This window comes from Mandrillus leucophaeus, unplaced genomic scaffold, assembly GCF_000951045.1.
Source record: "Mandrillus leucophaeus isolate KB7577 unplaced genomic scaffold, Mleu.le_1.0 Scaffold1089, whole genome shotgun sequence".
Taxonomy (NCBI): Eukaryota; Metazoa; Chordata; class Mammalia; order Primates; family Cercopithecidae; genus Mandrillus; species Mandrillus leucophaeus.
In genome coordinates, this window is record NW_012099087.1 from 757,293 (window position 1) to 774,825 (window position 17,533).

General features: G+C 33.7%; 1 protein-coding gene across 1 annotated transcript in view; it reads right to left on the minus strand.

Annotated features, from left to right (window-relative positions):
• The window catches only part of ARID2 (AT rich interactive domain 2 (ARID, RFX-like)), a 187,834-nt gene that overhangs the window by 69,772 nt on the left and 100,529 nt on the right, over positions 1-17,533 (minus strand). The window contains exons 6-10 of the mRNA XM_011987553.1: positions 17,372-17,439; positions 2,046-2,112; positions 1,702-1,952; positions 1,273-1,369; positions 983-1,192 (exon numbers count right to left, since the gene is read on the minus strand). Of these exons, the coding sequence (XP_011842943.1) occupies positions 983-1,192; positions 1,273-1,369; positions 1,702-1,952; positions 2,046-2,112; positions 17,372-17,439 (693 nt within the window). The remainder of the gene's footprint in view (positions 1-982; positions 1,193-1,272; positions 1,370-1,701; positions 1,953-2,045; positions 2,113-17,371; positions 17,440-17,533) is intronic.

A 17,533-nucleotide genomic window follows, 5' to 3' on the forward strand; every position in this document is an offset into this window, starting at 1 on the left:
TATATATATATATTTTTTTTTTTTCTTTTCTTCCTGAGAAAGGGTCTTGTTCTGTCACCCAGGCTGGAGTGCTGGCACGATCACAGCTCACTGCAGCCTCAACCTCCCAGGCTCAAGCGACCCTCCCACATCAGCCTCCCAAGCAGCTGGGAACTACAGGCATGTACCACTACATCCGGCTAGTTTTATTTATTTTTCGTACAGATGAGATCTCACTATGTTGCCCAGGGTAATCTTGAACTGGCTCAGGCGATTTTACTGCCTTGGCCTCCCAAAGTGCTGGGATTACAGTTGTGAGCCACCATGCCCAGCAGTGGGTATCTATATACTTGGAAAGATTCTCAAGTGATTCTGATGTGTAGCCAGATTTAAGAACCACTCATATGAAAAGTGACACATTAACTTCTCAATAATAACAGTTTTCAAGCTGCATCTTTATTAACTGTGATTTTAATATTTATTACACCTGAGACAGATATCATTTTAATCATCGAGTAAAACATTAACATGGCATGTGTTAGTATTTAAAACTGATATTTAAAACTAACAGCTCTTACGGAGGTAAGTTCATTGATTTTTAAAGATTGCAGCACCACCAGCAACTTCTAGGAACAGAAGGAAACCTGTTTCACTTAGCTTTGTTGTTTAATAGTAGTAGCTGGCCATATGAAACAGAAAGACCTGCTCTCAGATAACTTAGATACAGCAGTTTTGTACATTTCAAATTTAATACATAATAACAGAAATTAAGAGAAGAAATAGGAATTACTGATAGCCATGTAATCCTGGTCTCTAAATTATAGATGTTTCTTGCTCATGTAAAACAGGCAGAAAGAATAATGGAAACAAGTATGCCTGAGGAGGTAATGACTCTTCAAAATAAAATACTAAACCCCAAATATAAATTGAGGGTTTTGTACAGTACCATATTAAACATTTTTCCTCAATAAAGAAAACGATGTGTTTTTTGGTCCAATCTTACCTATGCTCTTTTCCACTTTTGCAATTTTTGTGCAAGCAACATCTCCCATTTCCGTGAGCATGTATAGCACCTCGAGTGTTGAGATTACAAGCAGCACATCAGGTAAAGTGAGATGACAAATGATCTCTCTGTAGGAATCCTGATCCACATATTCACAAATTAAAACACCATTATCTTCCGCTTTGCAAAGATTTCCCAAAATTTCCATGCCTGAAAAACATAAATATGTATTATTAAGAAATGATACAGTTTGTTTACTTTAGAAAGTAAATACTACAGTGAAAACTCACCTCTCATCTTTAAAAATCTATCCCTTGACATTAGACATTTTGTAACAGTATGAAACATCAGATGAGTAGTTTTGAAATCAACAGGGTCCAATAAAAGCTGGAAAAAGAAACAACACTACTATTGAGCTATGCTTCTTCCAGAGTTGTATATTTCAAATTTAATAAAAATTTTTTTAAAAACCAGGATAATGTTGCATAACATTAAAAAATGCAATTATTGTAAAAATAGCCATCACTGAATTTAAAGCATCATTTCAAATAGTTTTTTCCGTAAGTGTGTGATACTTCTACATCACCATTTTTAGCAATTAATACACGTAAGCATTTAATAGTCTATAAATATGGTAACTAAAAAATGCCTCATCCTAAAATTGTAACATAAATGTTGCTAACTATAAAAACTAGTTTAAGGTACAGTCACATGCTTACCTCAGCTGCAATATTTCCTAATGTGTCAAGGCCTAATTGCCTTAAAGAAATAAAATGACTATGTGCAGAAAGTAATAGGAAACGAAGACAGGTACGATTAGCTGCCAAGAGCTTAACATTGCCCTCCTCAAAGGAAAGATTTCGCAAAATCACTGCAATCTGAAGTACCCGCTGTCCTTCAATATCGTTAATGCCCAGCTTTCGAGGTGGATGAAATAAAGATTCCCAAATCCATTCTCCTGATGTACCTTCTACAACAGAAAATACAAATTTCACTTAAATTAATATTTCATTTATTATTAATACTTCAAAGGTTTTGAAAAAATTTGCTTTCACTAACTTACCATGAGACTTGTTTCTGTCAGAAATGAGGTCACGAACTTCATTATCATCAACGATGTCTTTCCAAAACTGTAATGAGAAGTTATTTAATTCTCCATAATTTGAAACAACTATTCTATTGCTTTAGAAATAGTCACACACAGGCTGGGTATGGTGGCTCATGCCTGTAATCCCAGCACTTTAAGAGGCTAAGATGGCAGGATCACTTGAAGCTGGGAGTTCAAGACCCGCCTGGGCAGCAAAGGGACACCCCATCTCTACAAAATAGAAAATTTAAAACATTAGCCAGGAGTGGTGGCAAGTGCCTGAAGTCCCCACTACTTGGGAGGCTGTGGCCTCAAATTCCACTTAAGGCCTGGAATTGAAAGCTGCAGTGAGCTGTGATTGTGCCACTGCACTCCAGCCTGGGCAAAAGAGTGAGACCCTATCTGAAAATGAAATTTAAAAATAAGTTTTCAAAAATAGTCACACAATATGAAAATAATGTTTCTACTTATTTTTAGTTCATGTGGATATTGCTACATTCTAGGGAATTCTTTGATGTAAATATTTGATTGTCTATAGTTTCAGATACTTATGTAAAAAGGCATCTTTTTATCTTTAGAGTTTTTTAACCTAGGGCCACAGACGACTAAAGGGGCTGTGAAAGAAATCAGAAAACCTGTGAACTTGGATGGGGGAAAAATGACAACTCTATGTACATTAAACACTACTGGAAATTTCTATTTCTTCTTTTTTTTTTTTTTTGAGATGGAGTTTTGCTCTTGTCGCCCAGGCTGGAGTGCAATGGCACGATCTCGGCTCACTGCAACCTCCACCTCCCGGGTTCAAGTGATTCTCCTACCTCAGCCTCCTGAGTAGTTGGAATTATAGGCATGTGCCACTACGCCCAGCTAATTTTTGTATTTTTAGTAGAGATGGAGTTTCACCATGTTGGCCAGGATGGTCTCAATCTCTTGATCTCGTGATCTGCCCACCTCGGCCTCCCAAAGTGCTGGGATTACAGGCGTAAGCCACTGCGCCCAGCCTTTTTTTTTTTTTTTTTCTTTTTAGCGGTGTCTCGCTCTGTCGCCCGAGCTTGAGTGCAGTGGCACAATCTCAGCTCACTGCAACTGTGACCTCTGGGTCCCGGGTTCAAGTAATTCTCCTGCCTCAGCCTCCTGAGTAGCTGGGACTACAGGTGCTTACCACCACAGCAGGCTAATTTTTGTCTTTGTAGTAGAGACGGGGTTTCACCATGTTTGCCAGGCTGGTCTTGAACTCCTGACCTCATGATCCACCTGCCTCAGCCTCCCAAAGTGCTGGGATTACAGGCATGAGCCATCACGCCTGGCCTGGAAATTTGACATTTCTTTAGAATTTCTTCAACTCTGAATATTAAGAAATTAACTATAGCAATATTAGCAGTATTTGTGACATTATGTGTAATATTTCAAAACAACTGGGTTTTTTTTTGAAATCAAAGTTCTTAGGCATTTAAAACCATTAGTTGGAAAAAGCTTACTGGCTTCATGTCATCATCAAAGAAATCCATTGCACAAAAAATCCATGACAAACAATCTTTGGTAGCAATAAAAAAGAAGTAGGCACATTTTTTTTAAAGACAATGTTCAACAACCAAGAAAAAAGGTCCACAAAAATTCAGATATTAAAGATAACAGACACAGAACTTAAAATGACAATAAATAGTAAGTTCAAAGAACTAAAAAACTAAAAATTTTGGCAAAGGAATGAAAACCGTATGAAAGAACTAAAAAGAAATTCTACAATTGAAAAACATAACTAAAATTAAGAATTCAGTGGATATGTTTAAGAAGCGATTAGATACAACCCAAGAGTAAATTTATGAGCAAGAAGAGAGGGCAAGTAAATAAGTTTGAAGCATAAAGAGACAAAAGGATGAAGACAAAAAAAGTGTAGGAGACATAAGCACACAGTGAAAAGTTCTAACATACAAATAATTGGAGTTCCTGAAGAACAGAAAGAATGGGCAGACAGAATATGAGAAGACTTAAGAGCAGAAAATATTCTAAAATAACTGAAAGATGTTAACTTACTATTTCAGAAGCACTACAAACTCCAAGAAAGATTAAAAAAAAAAAAGTATGGAAACATCATCATAAAACTCCTGAAGAACAAAGAGAAAAATCACAATATGATATTTTCAAAATGATGGAAGAAAATATCTGCCAACATATAATTTTTTTTTTCTTTTCGTTGAGACAGAGTCTCACTCTATCACCCCGGCTGGAGTGCATTGGTGTGAGCTCAGCTCATTGCAACCTTTGCCTCCCAGGTTCAAGCGATTATCCTGCCTCAGCCTCCCAAGTAGCTGGGATTACAGGTGTGTGCCACCACGCCCAACTAATTTTTGTACTTTTAGGAGAGATGGGGTTTCACCATGTTGGTCAGGCTGGTTGTGAAGTCCTGACCTCACGTGATTCACCCATCTCGGCCTCCCAAAGTGCTGGGATTACATGGGATTACAGGCGTGAGCCATCACACCCAGCCTGCCAATATAGAATTTTTAAACAGTGAAACTGTTCCTCAAGAATGAAGGTGACATAAAAACATTTTCTGACAAATAAAAACAGAAAAGCTCATTATCTACAATCTAAGGAAGAATAAATGATAAAGGTAACTGTGGTTAAGCCAAATTAAAACACTTTCAAAAAGTCATGGGGTAAAAAAAAAATACATGTAAATTTAAAATTTAGAAAAATACTTTCAAGTGACTATTTGTCTAGGCCATATGGAGTATGGTACTGGAGTAGTCATCCTACCAAAACCCAACATGTATGAAAAAACTGTTTTCAGAGATTGGAAAAAAAGTAATGCAAGATTGTAATCACTGAACAAGAGAAACAAATGCAGTTATTCCAATGATTGACTGATATTTTTACTTGGACATTAATTCTAGACTAAAGCATAGGGAAGAGAAACCCAAGATATCAGAGTGATTGCTAAGCTGAAAACACTGAACAGAGCACAGCAAAGCTAAGGAGGCTAGAATATGACAGCAAATTTTCAATAAGGGAAGAGTTATGCAGAGAAAGAGTCCCATGAGTCTACACATATATACTTTGAGTTCATTGCTAAGTACTAAGTTACACAGATGTATGTTCAAACTCCACAATGCTAGGCAAAAAACTGGAGAGAACAATCGTAAGAGGCTGTAATTAAACAATTCCTAGAATAGAGAAAACTCATAAACACCTAGCTCATTCAGGAGAAATTCCCAAAATGTCATACCTAAGTAGAAGGAATAAACAAGCCCTAGAGTAAAGGCTAATCTACATATGTCATAACACAGCTTTAAAACAACCCTACTATGATAATCCATGTATGAATTGACAGCCTGCTAAAACAAAGTTCAACATTCTGGAAAAACGTCAAAGTTCAGACACAACAATGTCACACTCACACAACATTCACATCTAATAAAAAATTACCACACCTACAAAGAAATGAGGAAACATGACCCATAACCAAGACAAAAATCAGTTTCAAGAAAAATAAGATAGTGAAATAACAAAGATAACAAGAAAACTAACAATGACATTTAAAAACTATTAAGTAAATGATATAAAAACTATGAACATAATTAGCAAATAAACAGATAAGACAATCAAATAAAATTTCTTGAGCTGGAAAATGTAATACAGATGCACCTTGACTTATGATGGGATTATGTCCCAATAAACCTACAGTAAGTCTAAAACATCCTAAGTTGAAAATGCATTTAACACCCCCAATAAACCCACAGTAAAGTCAAGAAACTGTAAGTTTATTGTAACTTGGGAACCATCTGTATCTGCAAATAAAGAAAATACACACGATTTGCTTAACTAGAAAAGATGAATGCATAACAATAGAAAATATCCACAATTAAGTACACAGAAAACAAAAAAGGTCTAAAAATAATGAAAAGAGCTTCAGTGACTTGTGGAACACCACCATGATCTAATACACATATTCAGTCATCCCTCAGTATCTGTGGGGACTGGTTCCAGGACTCTCCAAAGATACCACATTTTTCAGATGTTCAAGTTCCTCATATAAAATAGTGTAGCAGTATAGTATTTGCATACAACCTACAAACATCCTCCTGTATACTTCAAATACAGTATACCTAATACAGTGTAATGTGATGTAAATAGTTGTTATACTGTCATCTCTTAACTTTTTATTTTTATTACTTTTTACTGTTTTAAATTGCTTAATCCCCCAAATATTTTCAATCTGTGATTGGTTACATCTATGGATGCGGAATCCATGGATTCAGAAGCCAGATTGTAAATGTAGTACCAGGAAAAGAAGAGGGGTCTGGGTGTGGTGGTGGATGCCTATAGACCCAGCTACTTGGCAGGCTGAGGCAGGAGGATCGCTTGAGCCCACGTGTTCAAGGTTGCAATGAGCTATGATTGTACCACTGCACTCCAGCCTAGGCAGTGAAGCAAGACCCTGTCTCTAAAACAAACAAACAAAAAACCCAGAGGGGAAAGAAAAATATTTGAAGAAATGATTGTGAAAAACTCTGCAAATTTTATGTAAGATACCAAACCTGGATCCAAGAAACTAAATTAACCCCAAGTAAAATAAGCAATGAAAACTGCAAGGCATATCATAATGAAATTAAATATCAGTAATAAAGAGAACATATTAAAAGCAGTGAGAGACTACAATACCTATACAAGAGCAATAAGAACAAAGTTGATTTCTTGTCGACAACAATGCTATCTTTAAAGTGCTCAGGCAAAATCCTAAAACCTACAGTTTTATAATCATCACAAATATCCTTGACACATGAAAGCAAAATAAAATTTTTAGATAAATAAAAGTTGAGAGCCTAAACTCAACTACATCATTAATTTCCTAAAGTGTAAATGGGCTTAATGCACTGACTTAAAGGCAGAAATTGCAGAAAAGGCAGACTGTGGGGAGGAGGAAAACAAGCGCTAACTGTATGTTGTCTATAAGAAACACTATGTATAAAAACACAGATAAAAACTATAAAGATGGGAAAAATATATTATGACAACATAATAAGAAAGCTGTTGCTAAGTTTCATACATAATGTTTTTTAAAAGTTAATTCATCAGGAAAATATAACAAGTGTAAATGTGTATGCAACTAATAAGAGAAGTTCAAAACACATAAGGTAAAAACTGACAGAACTGAAAGGATGTATAAACATTCATAATTACAGTTGATGATTTCAACACTCACATCTCAGGAAATTGTAGAACAACTGAACTCATGGAGATGGAGAGTAGAATGATGGTTACCAGAGGCTGGAGCAAAGTGGGAATGGTTAATAGGTACAAAAACACAGCTGGACAGAATGAATAAGATTTAGTATCTGATAGCAAAACAAGGTGACTATAATAATTTATAGTATGTTTTAAAATAACTAAAAATGTGTAAGTGCAATGTTTACAGCACAAAGAAATGATGTTTGAGGTGATGAATACTCTATTTACCCTCATGTGATTATAACACATTGTATACCTGCTTCAAAATATCTTATATATCCCTAAATATATGCACCTACCACATATCTATAAAAATTAAAAACTTAAATAACCCATATATCAAAGAGGAAATCAACAAGTTAGAAAAAGTGCAGCAATAGAAAGAGATATATGAAAAGCAGAAATTAATGAAAACACACACATACAACTGCAGGAAACATCTAATCTTCCTCAATTATATTTGTGTCTTCTTCTAATGTCTTTTTTTTTTTTTTTTTGACACAGAGTCTCGTTCTGTCACCCAGGCTGGAGTGCAGTGGCATGATCTCAGCTCACTGCAACCTCTGCCTCCTGGGCTCAAGCGATTCTCCTGCCTCAGCTTCCTGAGTAGCTGGGATGGCAGGTGACCGCCACAACACCCAGCTAATTTTTTGTATTTTTAGTAGAGATGGGCTTTTGCCATGTTGGCCAGGCTGGTCTCAAACTCCTGACTTCAAGTGATCCGCCTGCCTTGGCCTCCCAAGTCAAAGTGTTGGGATTATAGGCGTGAGTCACCGTGCCTAGCCATTTATGTTTTCTTGATTTCATGTGATTAACGATTATACTGATAACCTCCACTCCCCATTGTGACTGCATATTTATTTAAACATTTTGTGCAATTTACACTTTCATCACCAATTTTCTGGAGTTAAGAAAAACTATATAATTCTATAACCAAATGGTCTGGCTCTTAATGCAGTGTAGTGAGGACAGAATATAGGGCCTTGGGTCACTTTATGAAGAGGGGAATTAGGAATGCAGCTCTGTATCATGGTGAAAACTTTGAAGAGCCAATGCCTTCAAAGAAAAGGAGGCAAAAGGGCTCTCTACTGTAGTTTTGGGTTAAAATAATGCCCCAAATTTTGTACCACTGGCCTACTCCCCAATCTCCATCGAGTTGGTTTTAGTAACTACTCGCGTCAACAGAAAATCAATGAATAAATTAATATAGTCATTCTAAACCAGTATTTCTCTGTAGATGACTGGCAATTGCAATAGAGTAGTGGAAGAAAAAACTTTCAATCCAATCTTTACAAAAACCCTACAAAAACAGGTCTGCTGAAATTCGTAACCAACATTATAAAACAGAAGGGAATATTCCACCATGGAATAAGTAAAATTAGTCACAACAGCTTTAGATATCAGAATAATCAAGTGTATTTAATTTTTAATTTGTGTATTATATATTTTGTTTCTATATTATATATTTAATTTATATAATTCAAATTAATTTATTGAAAGATTTTTAAAATCTTCAAAATTATTAAAAACATAAAAAAGAAGATCAAAGGGGAAAATCTAAAATAGGACAGAGAGAATTTCTAGAAATTAAAACATGATCACTAAAATAGAAATTTAACAAATAGGTCAAGTAGCATATTAGACACAGCTGAAAATGACTGAGGAACAAGCCCAAGGAAATTACCCAAAATGCTGCTCAGAATTAAGAGAAGGTCAGAAATTGACCCAAAAAAAAAAAAAAAAAAAAAAGGATAACCTAGCAAAAAAGGCAGAAAACAATAGAATGACATAATACAAGAAAAATATAACTTATAATCTACAATTCTATAAGTGGAAGATAGACAAAAATAAAGACAATTATAAAACAGAATTTTATCAATAAAATATCTTCATTGAAAGATCTAGCTAAGGATGTGTTATACTGTGAAAAAAGCACATACTCAGAAGGGAGATGAAATATGCAAGAAAGAATGAGGACAGAAAAATAAGATTAAAAGATCTGCTTTCTGGGGTTTTAAATTGCATAGAGGTATAAAAACAAAAATAACATTTTTAGCAAGGAGCTACACACAAAAAGAGGAAAATAAATATTTTCTCTAATTAGAAAACACAAATTTTTACTGAAATTTAGTAGGAAGAATTTTAATTTCTTGACTAAAAATCTGGTACTTTTAAGCCCTAATGGGGCAAATAAACCAATGAAAAAGAATCCAGAAAAAGATCCATACACATATGATTGGTGGATTTATGACAATGGTGATACTGCAACACAGTTTTTAAAACAAATACTGTAGGTTCAACTGGGTATCCATATGAGAAAAAAAACAAATCTTTACTCCTAGCTTATACCACATACACAAAGACACCATCAAAATTACAGATCTAAGTGTGAAAAGTAAAACAGAAAAAAAAAAAATACTCTGTTTTTGACCTCATGGTTGGCAAAAATTTGTAACTAGAACTAAAAAATGGCCAACTTCAAAAAAAAAAACTGATGTTAAACTACATTAAAATTAAGTATGTACATTCATCAAAAGATACCATTCAAGAATGAAAAGGCAAGCTAGAAAATATTTCCAACATCTTAAAAAGAACTTTTATCCAAAATATAGAAAAAAACTCTTACAAATCAAAAAGATAATTATTTTAAAATGGACAAAACATAGGCACTGCCTAAAAGAAGCTATCAAAATTGCCAAAGGTATTCCAGTTCTCATCAATCAAGAAAAAATGGAAATTAAAACCAAGCTACAGTAACAATACACACCCATTGTAACAGTTAAAATGAAAGAGACTGACAATACCAAATACTGTCAACAATGAGGAACTGGAACTGACATACTACTGTTGAGAAGGTAAAACTGTACAACTACTTCGAAAACATGTTTGGTAGTATCTACCAAAGCTGAATACAGATATGCATGCTCTATAACCTAGCAATTAACACTCCTAGGTCAATTACCCAACAAAAATGCATGTACATATTTACCAAAATACATATATAAAACCCTTCATAGCAAAATTATTTGTGTCCAACCTGGAAATAACTAAATCCTTATTGCTTTTTACAGTAGAAAAGACAAATTGCTGCATATTCATGCAATGTAACATTATACAATAGAAATGAATGAAGTACAAATACTTGCAATGATATGCATGAAACTTTCACAAACATGATATTGAATAAAAGAAAAAAGAGAAGTAGAATAAGGAAGAAAGATTAACAGATAAGGAAGTGAATGAAGAAGTGACTGAAAGGGGGAATGAATAGGCGTACTTCAGAGGAGCTGATAATGTTCTAATTCTTCATCTGGGTAATGATTACATGGGTGTATTCACTTTATAAACACATCTTGAAGTGTATACTTATGTATCTGTTATATATATACATTAAGTATGTGTTATAATTTAAAAAGTACTTATAGGAGTCCAAAAAAGATAATGTATTAAATTAAAAAGTCAATGCATCCATGAAGCTTAGTTTTAATACATATAATAATATGATTAACATATCTTCTGTCATTAAAATTTTCTGTTAACTGCATATTCACACCTGAAACAGGCACATTTGTCTGCTACTACTTTTCCTTTTGTTTACCATGGTCCTGCACATAAACATACTTTCTATACCTCAAACTAAATTTGTTCTTACCTCAGAACATTTGCATTTGCTATTCCCTCTGTCAGAAAGACTCTTCCTCTGCAGTGATGGTCACCTATTAGCATTCAAACCTACTAAAAATCATCAGATATTACCTCCTGAGGGAAGCCTTTCTGGCCATCTTATCTAACGTTACCATACACTCACACATCTTGTAACTCTCTATCACATTGTCCTGCTTTATTTTCTTCATAATACCTGCAAAAGCCTCAAATAACACTGTTTACTTTTATTGTCTGTTTTCCTATAATAAAATGGAAATTTGCTGAGAGGGGGGACTTTGTTTTCCTAGTGTCTGGAAAAGTATTGGCACACAGAAAATACTCAGTGAATATTTTTTAAATAAATGAATTAATGTACAAAATATTTTACCAAATAAATTAGTTCAAGTATTTTTTCTCTGAAATAAGGTGACTTAAACTATTAATCCGATAATTCTTATCAGATATTATCAGATAAATGTCATAAACATTTTAGCTAATTATACAATATTTTATGTAGCAATAGGCCTAGCTATTTTAGGTTACAAACTTCATTCTGGATAACAATATGAAAAGTATAACTTTACCATAAAATTCAGTTAAGATGATATACTTCTTGTAAAGGATTTAGTATATTCTTTGACTTGCAAATTTGTCTTGGAGTTAACCTAAGAAAAAAATTATTTTATATTTGTGGGCCTGGATGTGAGTATGTACAGCCCAGGTAGGTTGATAAGAAGAAGAAATGGAAACAATCTAAATTTCTGAAAATATGGATTATGTACATGAATTATGAAACATGTGTAATATGAATGAAGTGGCCATTAAAATACTAAATATTAAGGATGAGAAGAAACTCTAACATTGTAATAAGTGAAAAGAATGGGTTACAAATTAAATTCTGAATAAAACTTTTGCTTTAAATAATATGCATAGAAAAGACTTGATAGGTGTATATAGGATATTAATGGTGTTTATTTCTGAATGGGTGTGATTAATAATGGTTTTAATATTTGCCCTTTGCTATAAATTCTAGCTTTTCCACAGCATGCATCAATTACTTCTATAAGGGGGCAGACAGAGTGGCTCATGCTTATAATCCCAGCACTCTGAGAGGCCAAGGCAGGGGGACTGCTTGAGAACAGGAGTTTGAGACTACCTTGAGGAACATATCAAGACTCTATCTCTACAAAAAAATAAAAAATAAGTTAGCCAAGCATGGTGGCAGGAGTCTGTAATCCTAGCTACTTGGAATCCTGAGGCAGGAAGATTCCTGGGGCCAAGTACATTGCAATGAACTACAATGGCACCACTCGACTCTAGCCTGGGTGATAAGAGTAAGATTGTCTCAATTAAAATAAAATAAAGACTAACTTCTGCAAAACCAGGAAAACATTTTTTTCTCTCTCTTTTCTCCCACTATTTAACTATTAATTCAAATTCATGTGTTTTTATTAAATAAAAATAAAATTATTAAAATAAAATTCATGTGTACATCTCTGAAGAGACATTATACGTTCCTATTTGTTGAAATACTTTACAGTGGAACTGTTTTGTAAAAAAACTGTGTAAACAGAAAAATGATAAAGACAACTATGCAAAGTGTTTAATATATAGTCTACATTAACTTTTAATTCAAGTAAAAATATGTTTATGATAGAAAAACAAATCTACATGACAACTAATATTAATATAAAATCATTTCTATATAAGCCATTGATGCTACATGCCTAACTATAACTCTTTAATTTTATTTCTTCTTAAGTAAAGAAAAAGTTCCGTTATAAAAGAAAAACGCCCTAGTGGGAATATTAGTTAGAAACCAAGCCTGTAAGGATTTTCTAACTATTTAAACATCTAAAATCTACAAAAAGTGCAATAAATCATATTGATCTACATGACAGTTTCCAGAAAGTCTTTTTTTTTTTTTTCTCTTAAAGACAGGGTCTCACTCTGTTACTCATGGTGGAATGCAGTGGTACAATCATAGCTCACTATAGCCTCTAACTCCAGAGCTCAAGTGATCCTCCTGCCTCAGCCTCCCAAGTAGCTGGAACTACAAACATGCACCACCATGCCCAACTAATTATTTTTTTCTTTGTAGAAACGGGGTCACATTCTGTTATCCAGGCTAGTCTTGAACTCTTGGGCTCAACCAATCCTCCTAACTTGGCCTCCAAAATTGTCAAATAAGTCTTGATGCATTAAAGACAATTTATAATACTTAAAATAGACTGCTAAAGAATAAAGTTTTTGATTAGTTGAAGCTTATCATTAGCAGTTTTTGTTAGTTAAACCTAAAGACTAGCAATAAAGAAAAGGTAAAATGCCACAAGAAAAATCTACTTAATAGTTACTATTTCCTAAAACAACTCTCCTTTAATACAAATTTGCAAGATAGCTCAATAACAAATTTTATGAACATAAAACAACTGTATGTACTTACGGGTACCTGTGATATTTTAATACATGCATACAATGTGTAATAATCAAATAACGGTATTTGGGATACGCATCACCTCATATATTTATCATTTCTTTGTGTTGGGAGCATTTCAAATCTTCTTAGTATTTTGAAATATAAACTATTGATAACTATAGTCATGCTACTGTCCTATAAAATACTAGAATTTATTCTTTATTCTTTCTATCTAACTAGGTATTTGTACCCATTAACCAACCTCTCGTTGTGCACTACCCTCTCACCCTTCCTAGCCTCTGGTAACCACCAATCTACTCTACCTCCAAAATATCAACAAGTCTGACTCCCACATATGAGTGAGAACATGAAGTATTTCTCATTCTATGTCTGGGTTATTTCATTTAAAGTAATAACCTCCAGTTCCATCCATGTTGCTACAAATAGCACATTTTCATTCCTTTTAGGGCTGAATAGTATTTCACTGTGTATATATACGTAATAAAAAATATATGTGTGTGTGTATATATATAAAACTTTATTCATTCACCTGTTACTGGATACTTTGGTCAATTTCATATCTTGTCTATTGTGAATAATGCTGCAATGAACATTGAGGACACAAGTATCTCTTTGATATACTATTTCCTCTCCTTTGGATAAATATCCAGTAGTGGGATACTGTTTTCCATAATGGCTGTACTATTTACTTTCCCATCAACAGTGTATGAGTTCCATTTTATCCACATTATTACCAGCATTTGTTATTTTGCTGTCTTTCTGACAACAGCCATTCTAACTGGGGTGAGATGATATCCCATTGTGGTTCTCATTTAAATTTTCCTGATTAGTAATGTTGAGCAATTTTTCATATATATATTTTAGCCATTTGTATGTCTTTTTTTTTTAAGAAATGTATCCTGCAACTTGTACTGAAGTTTTATTCCTTTCTCTTGCTTGATTGCTTTGGCCAGGACTTCCAGTACAATGTTGAATGAGAGAGGTGAGAGTGAGTGTCCTCATCTTATTTCAGTTTATCAAGGAAAAGCTTTCAGTTTTTCCCCCATTTGATATAATGATTATCTCAAAAGATTTAAAAAAAAAGTAGTTGATAAAATTTAACATTTCTGCTTGATAAAAACTTTCAAGGAATTCGGCATAGAAGAAATATACCTCAAAACAATAAAAGCCACGTATGACAAATCTACAACTGAGATGATCATATCTTCGTGCTTCATTCTGTTGATGTGATGTATCACATCTATTGATTTGCATATGTTGAACCATCCTTATATCCCTGGGATGAATCCAGCTTAATGATGGTACACTGTCTTTTTGATATGTTGTTGGATTTGGTTTGCTAGCATTTTGTTGAGGACTTTTGCATCTATGTTCATCACAGATAGTGACCTGCAGTTTTCTTTTTCTGTTGTGTCCTCGCCTGGTTTTGGTATCAGAGTAGTATTAGCCTCAAAGAATGAGTTAAGGAGACTTCTCTCCTCTTCAAATTTTTGGAATAGTTTGAGAAGGACTGGTGGTGGTTCTTTTTTGTAAGTTTGGAAGAATTCAGCCATAAGCCATCCAGTCCTGGGCTTTTCTTTGTTGAGAAACTTTTTATTACTGATTGAATCTTGTTACTCTTTACTGATCTGTTGAGGCTTTCCATTTCTTCCTGGTTCAATCTTGATGGGTTGTATGTGTCCAAGTATTTATCCATTTTTTTCTAGGTTTTCCAATTCATTAGCATAATATTTCAACATAGTCTCTAATGATCATTTACATTTCTGTGGTATCAGCTGCAATGTCTCCTTTTACGTTTCTGACTTTATTTGAGTCTTCTGTCTTTTTTCTTAGCTATTCTAGCTAGTGGATTCTCAATTTTGTGTATCTTACCAAAAACAACTTTTTGTTTTGTTGATCCTTCGTCTTTTTAGTCTCCATTTAAATTAGTTCTGGTCTGATCTTTATAATTTCTTTCCTCTATTAATTTTGGGTTTGGTTTGGTTTGCTTTTCCAGTTCCTTAAGGTGTATCATTAGGTTGTTTATTTGAAATCTTACAACTTTTTTGATGTAGGTATTTATTGCTATAAGCTTCCCTCTTAGGACTGCTTTTGCTGTATCCAATAGGTTTTGGCATGTTGTGTTTCCATTTTAAATTTCCTTCTTAACTTCTTCCTTGACCTCCAATGGTCATTCGGGAGCACGTTAATTTTCTTGTATTAATATCTGTACATTTTCCAAAGTTCCTCTTATTATTGATTTCTACTTTTATTACATTGTGATACAAAAAGACACTTGATACTATTTCAATTTTTAAACATTTGTTGAGATTGTGTTGTGGCATACTATATTATCTATCCCAGAGACTGTTCCATGTGTTGATGACAAGAATGTATATTCTGCAGTTGTTAGATAAAATAGTCTATAAATGTCTGTTAAGTCCATTTGGTCTATAGTGCAGATTAAGTCTGATGTTTCTTTCCTGATTTTCTATCTAGACGATCTGTCCAATGCTGAAAGTGGGTAAAGTCCCCAACTATAATTGCATTGGGGTCTGTCTCTTTTTAGCTCTACTATAATATTTGCTTTATATATCTGGGGCCTCTACTGTTGAGTGTATATATGATTGTTACATACACCCTTTTGCTGCATTGATCCCTTTTTTCATTATGTAATTATCTTTTTTGTCTCTTTTTTGTTCTGTAACTTAGTCTATTTTGTCTGGACAATATCAAAATTTTTACAACTGATTTTTAATATTTAAGTGATTAATCAAACACTAGTAAATAAATGAAAATAAAAAATAAAGTAGCTCCCTAAAACACCATGGTATCATTTTATTTTTTATTTATTTTTATTGATTTATCAGTTGACTTTAGAGACAGGGTCTTGCTCTGCCACCCAGACTAGAGTGCAGTGGCACAATTATAGCTCACTGCAGCCTCAAATTCCCAGGCTCAAGCAAGCAATCCTCCCACCTCAACCTCCCTAGTAGCTGGGACTACAGGCGCACACAACCACACTCAGCTAATTATTTAATATTTTTGTATAATGAAGTTAAAAAAAAAAAATATATATATATATATTTTTTTTTGTAGGGATGGGGTCTAGCTTTGTTGCTTAGGCTTGTCTTGAACTCCTGGCTTCAAGCAATTTTCCCACCTCAGCCTCCTAAAGGGCTGGGATTACAGGTGTGAGACACTACACCCAGCCCAAGAGAGCTACTTTTAAGAAACAAAGTGAATAGATGTAGAAATTTTAGCTGAAGTCACAGCAAGAATGAAGAGTAAGCATACTTGAATGCATCTCGTGAGTTTTAAAGAAAAGGTGTTTAAACAATAATGTTTAATGTGTATGTTCTATTAATAGTAATACTAAAAAATGTACCCTCAGACAGTAAATAAAAGAAGCATCCTATATTTCCTTGAGAGCCAGCAAAGTTAGACAAGTATAAGTGAGAAAACAATTTACTCAAGTCTTTTTGTAGTTTCTCACTTGAAATTCACTACATTTTGTTTCAGAAATATACGCCAAGAAAATTTCCTCTAGAAAATGTACTATTATTTACTATACTTACTTATATACTTACTATACTTACTTACTTACTATTATTTACTTACTAATCTTTCAGACCTGTTCTTTTTGAGGATTTGATGGCAGGTCTGGCCCTTCATTCCTTTCTGAATTGCATAGTTTCAGAACACACATACAAATGAAAACTTCCTGAAACCCATCCTCAGAATCCCAGTTGAGAAGAGGGTCATTCAATTGTTTATTGCTATTGTTGTAAGCTACTATTCATGGAAATCAATGAAAATTTTATGTCTGTTCGTGGGTATTCTAAAAGATTTTTCACTCAACTCAATCACAACTTTAAAATCGTTGCATATGGCATATGTATTAGGTAAAGATATAGGTAGTATTATGTTTATTAAATAAGCAACCACTGACCTATTGTTGGCTTAGCTACATGTAACTCAATGATTCGACATTTTAATTAAAATGATTTACCTTAACAAAGTCTCTATCAGTCTTCTCTTTCCATTCTTCTCCAAATACAGTGGAAAAGGATCCTAAAGCTAAAAATAAATAAATAAATAAATAATAGTACATTCAATAAAATGCAATAAATTCCTTTTTTTTTTTTTTTTTTTTTTTTGAGACAGAGCTCGC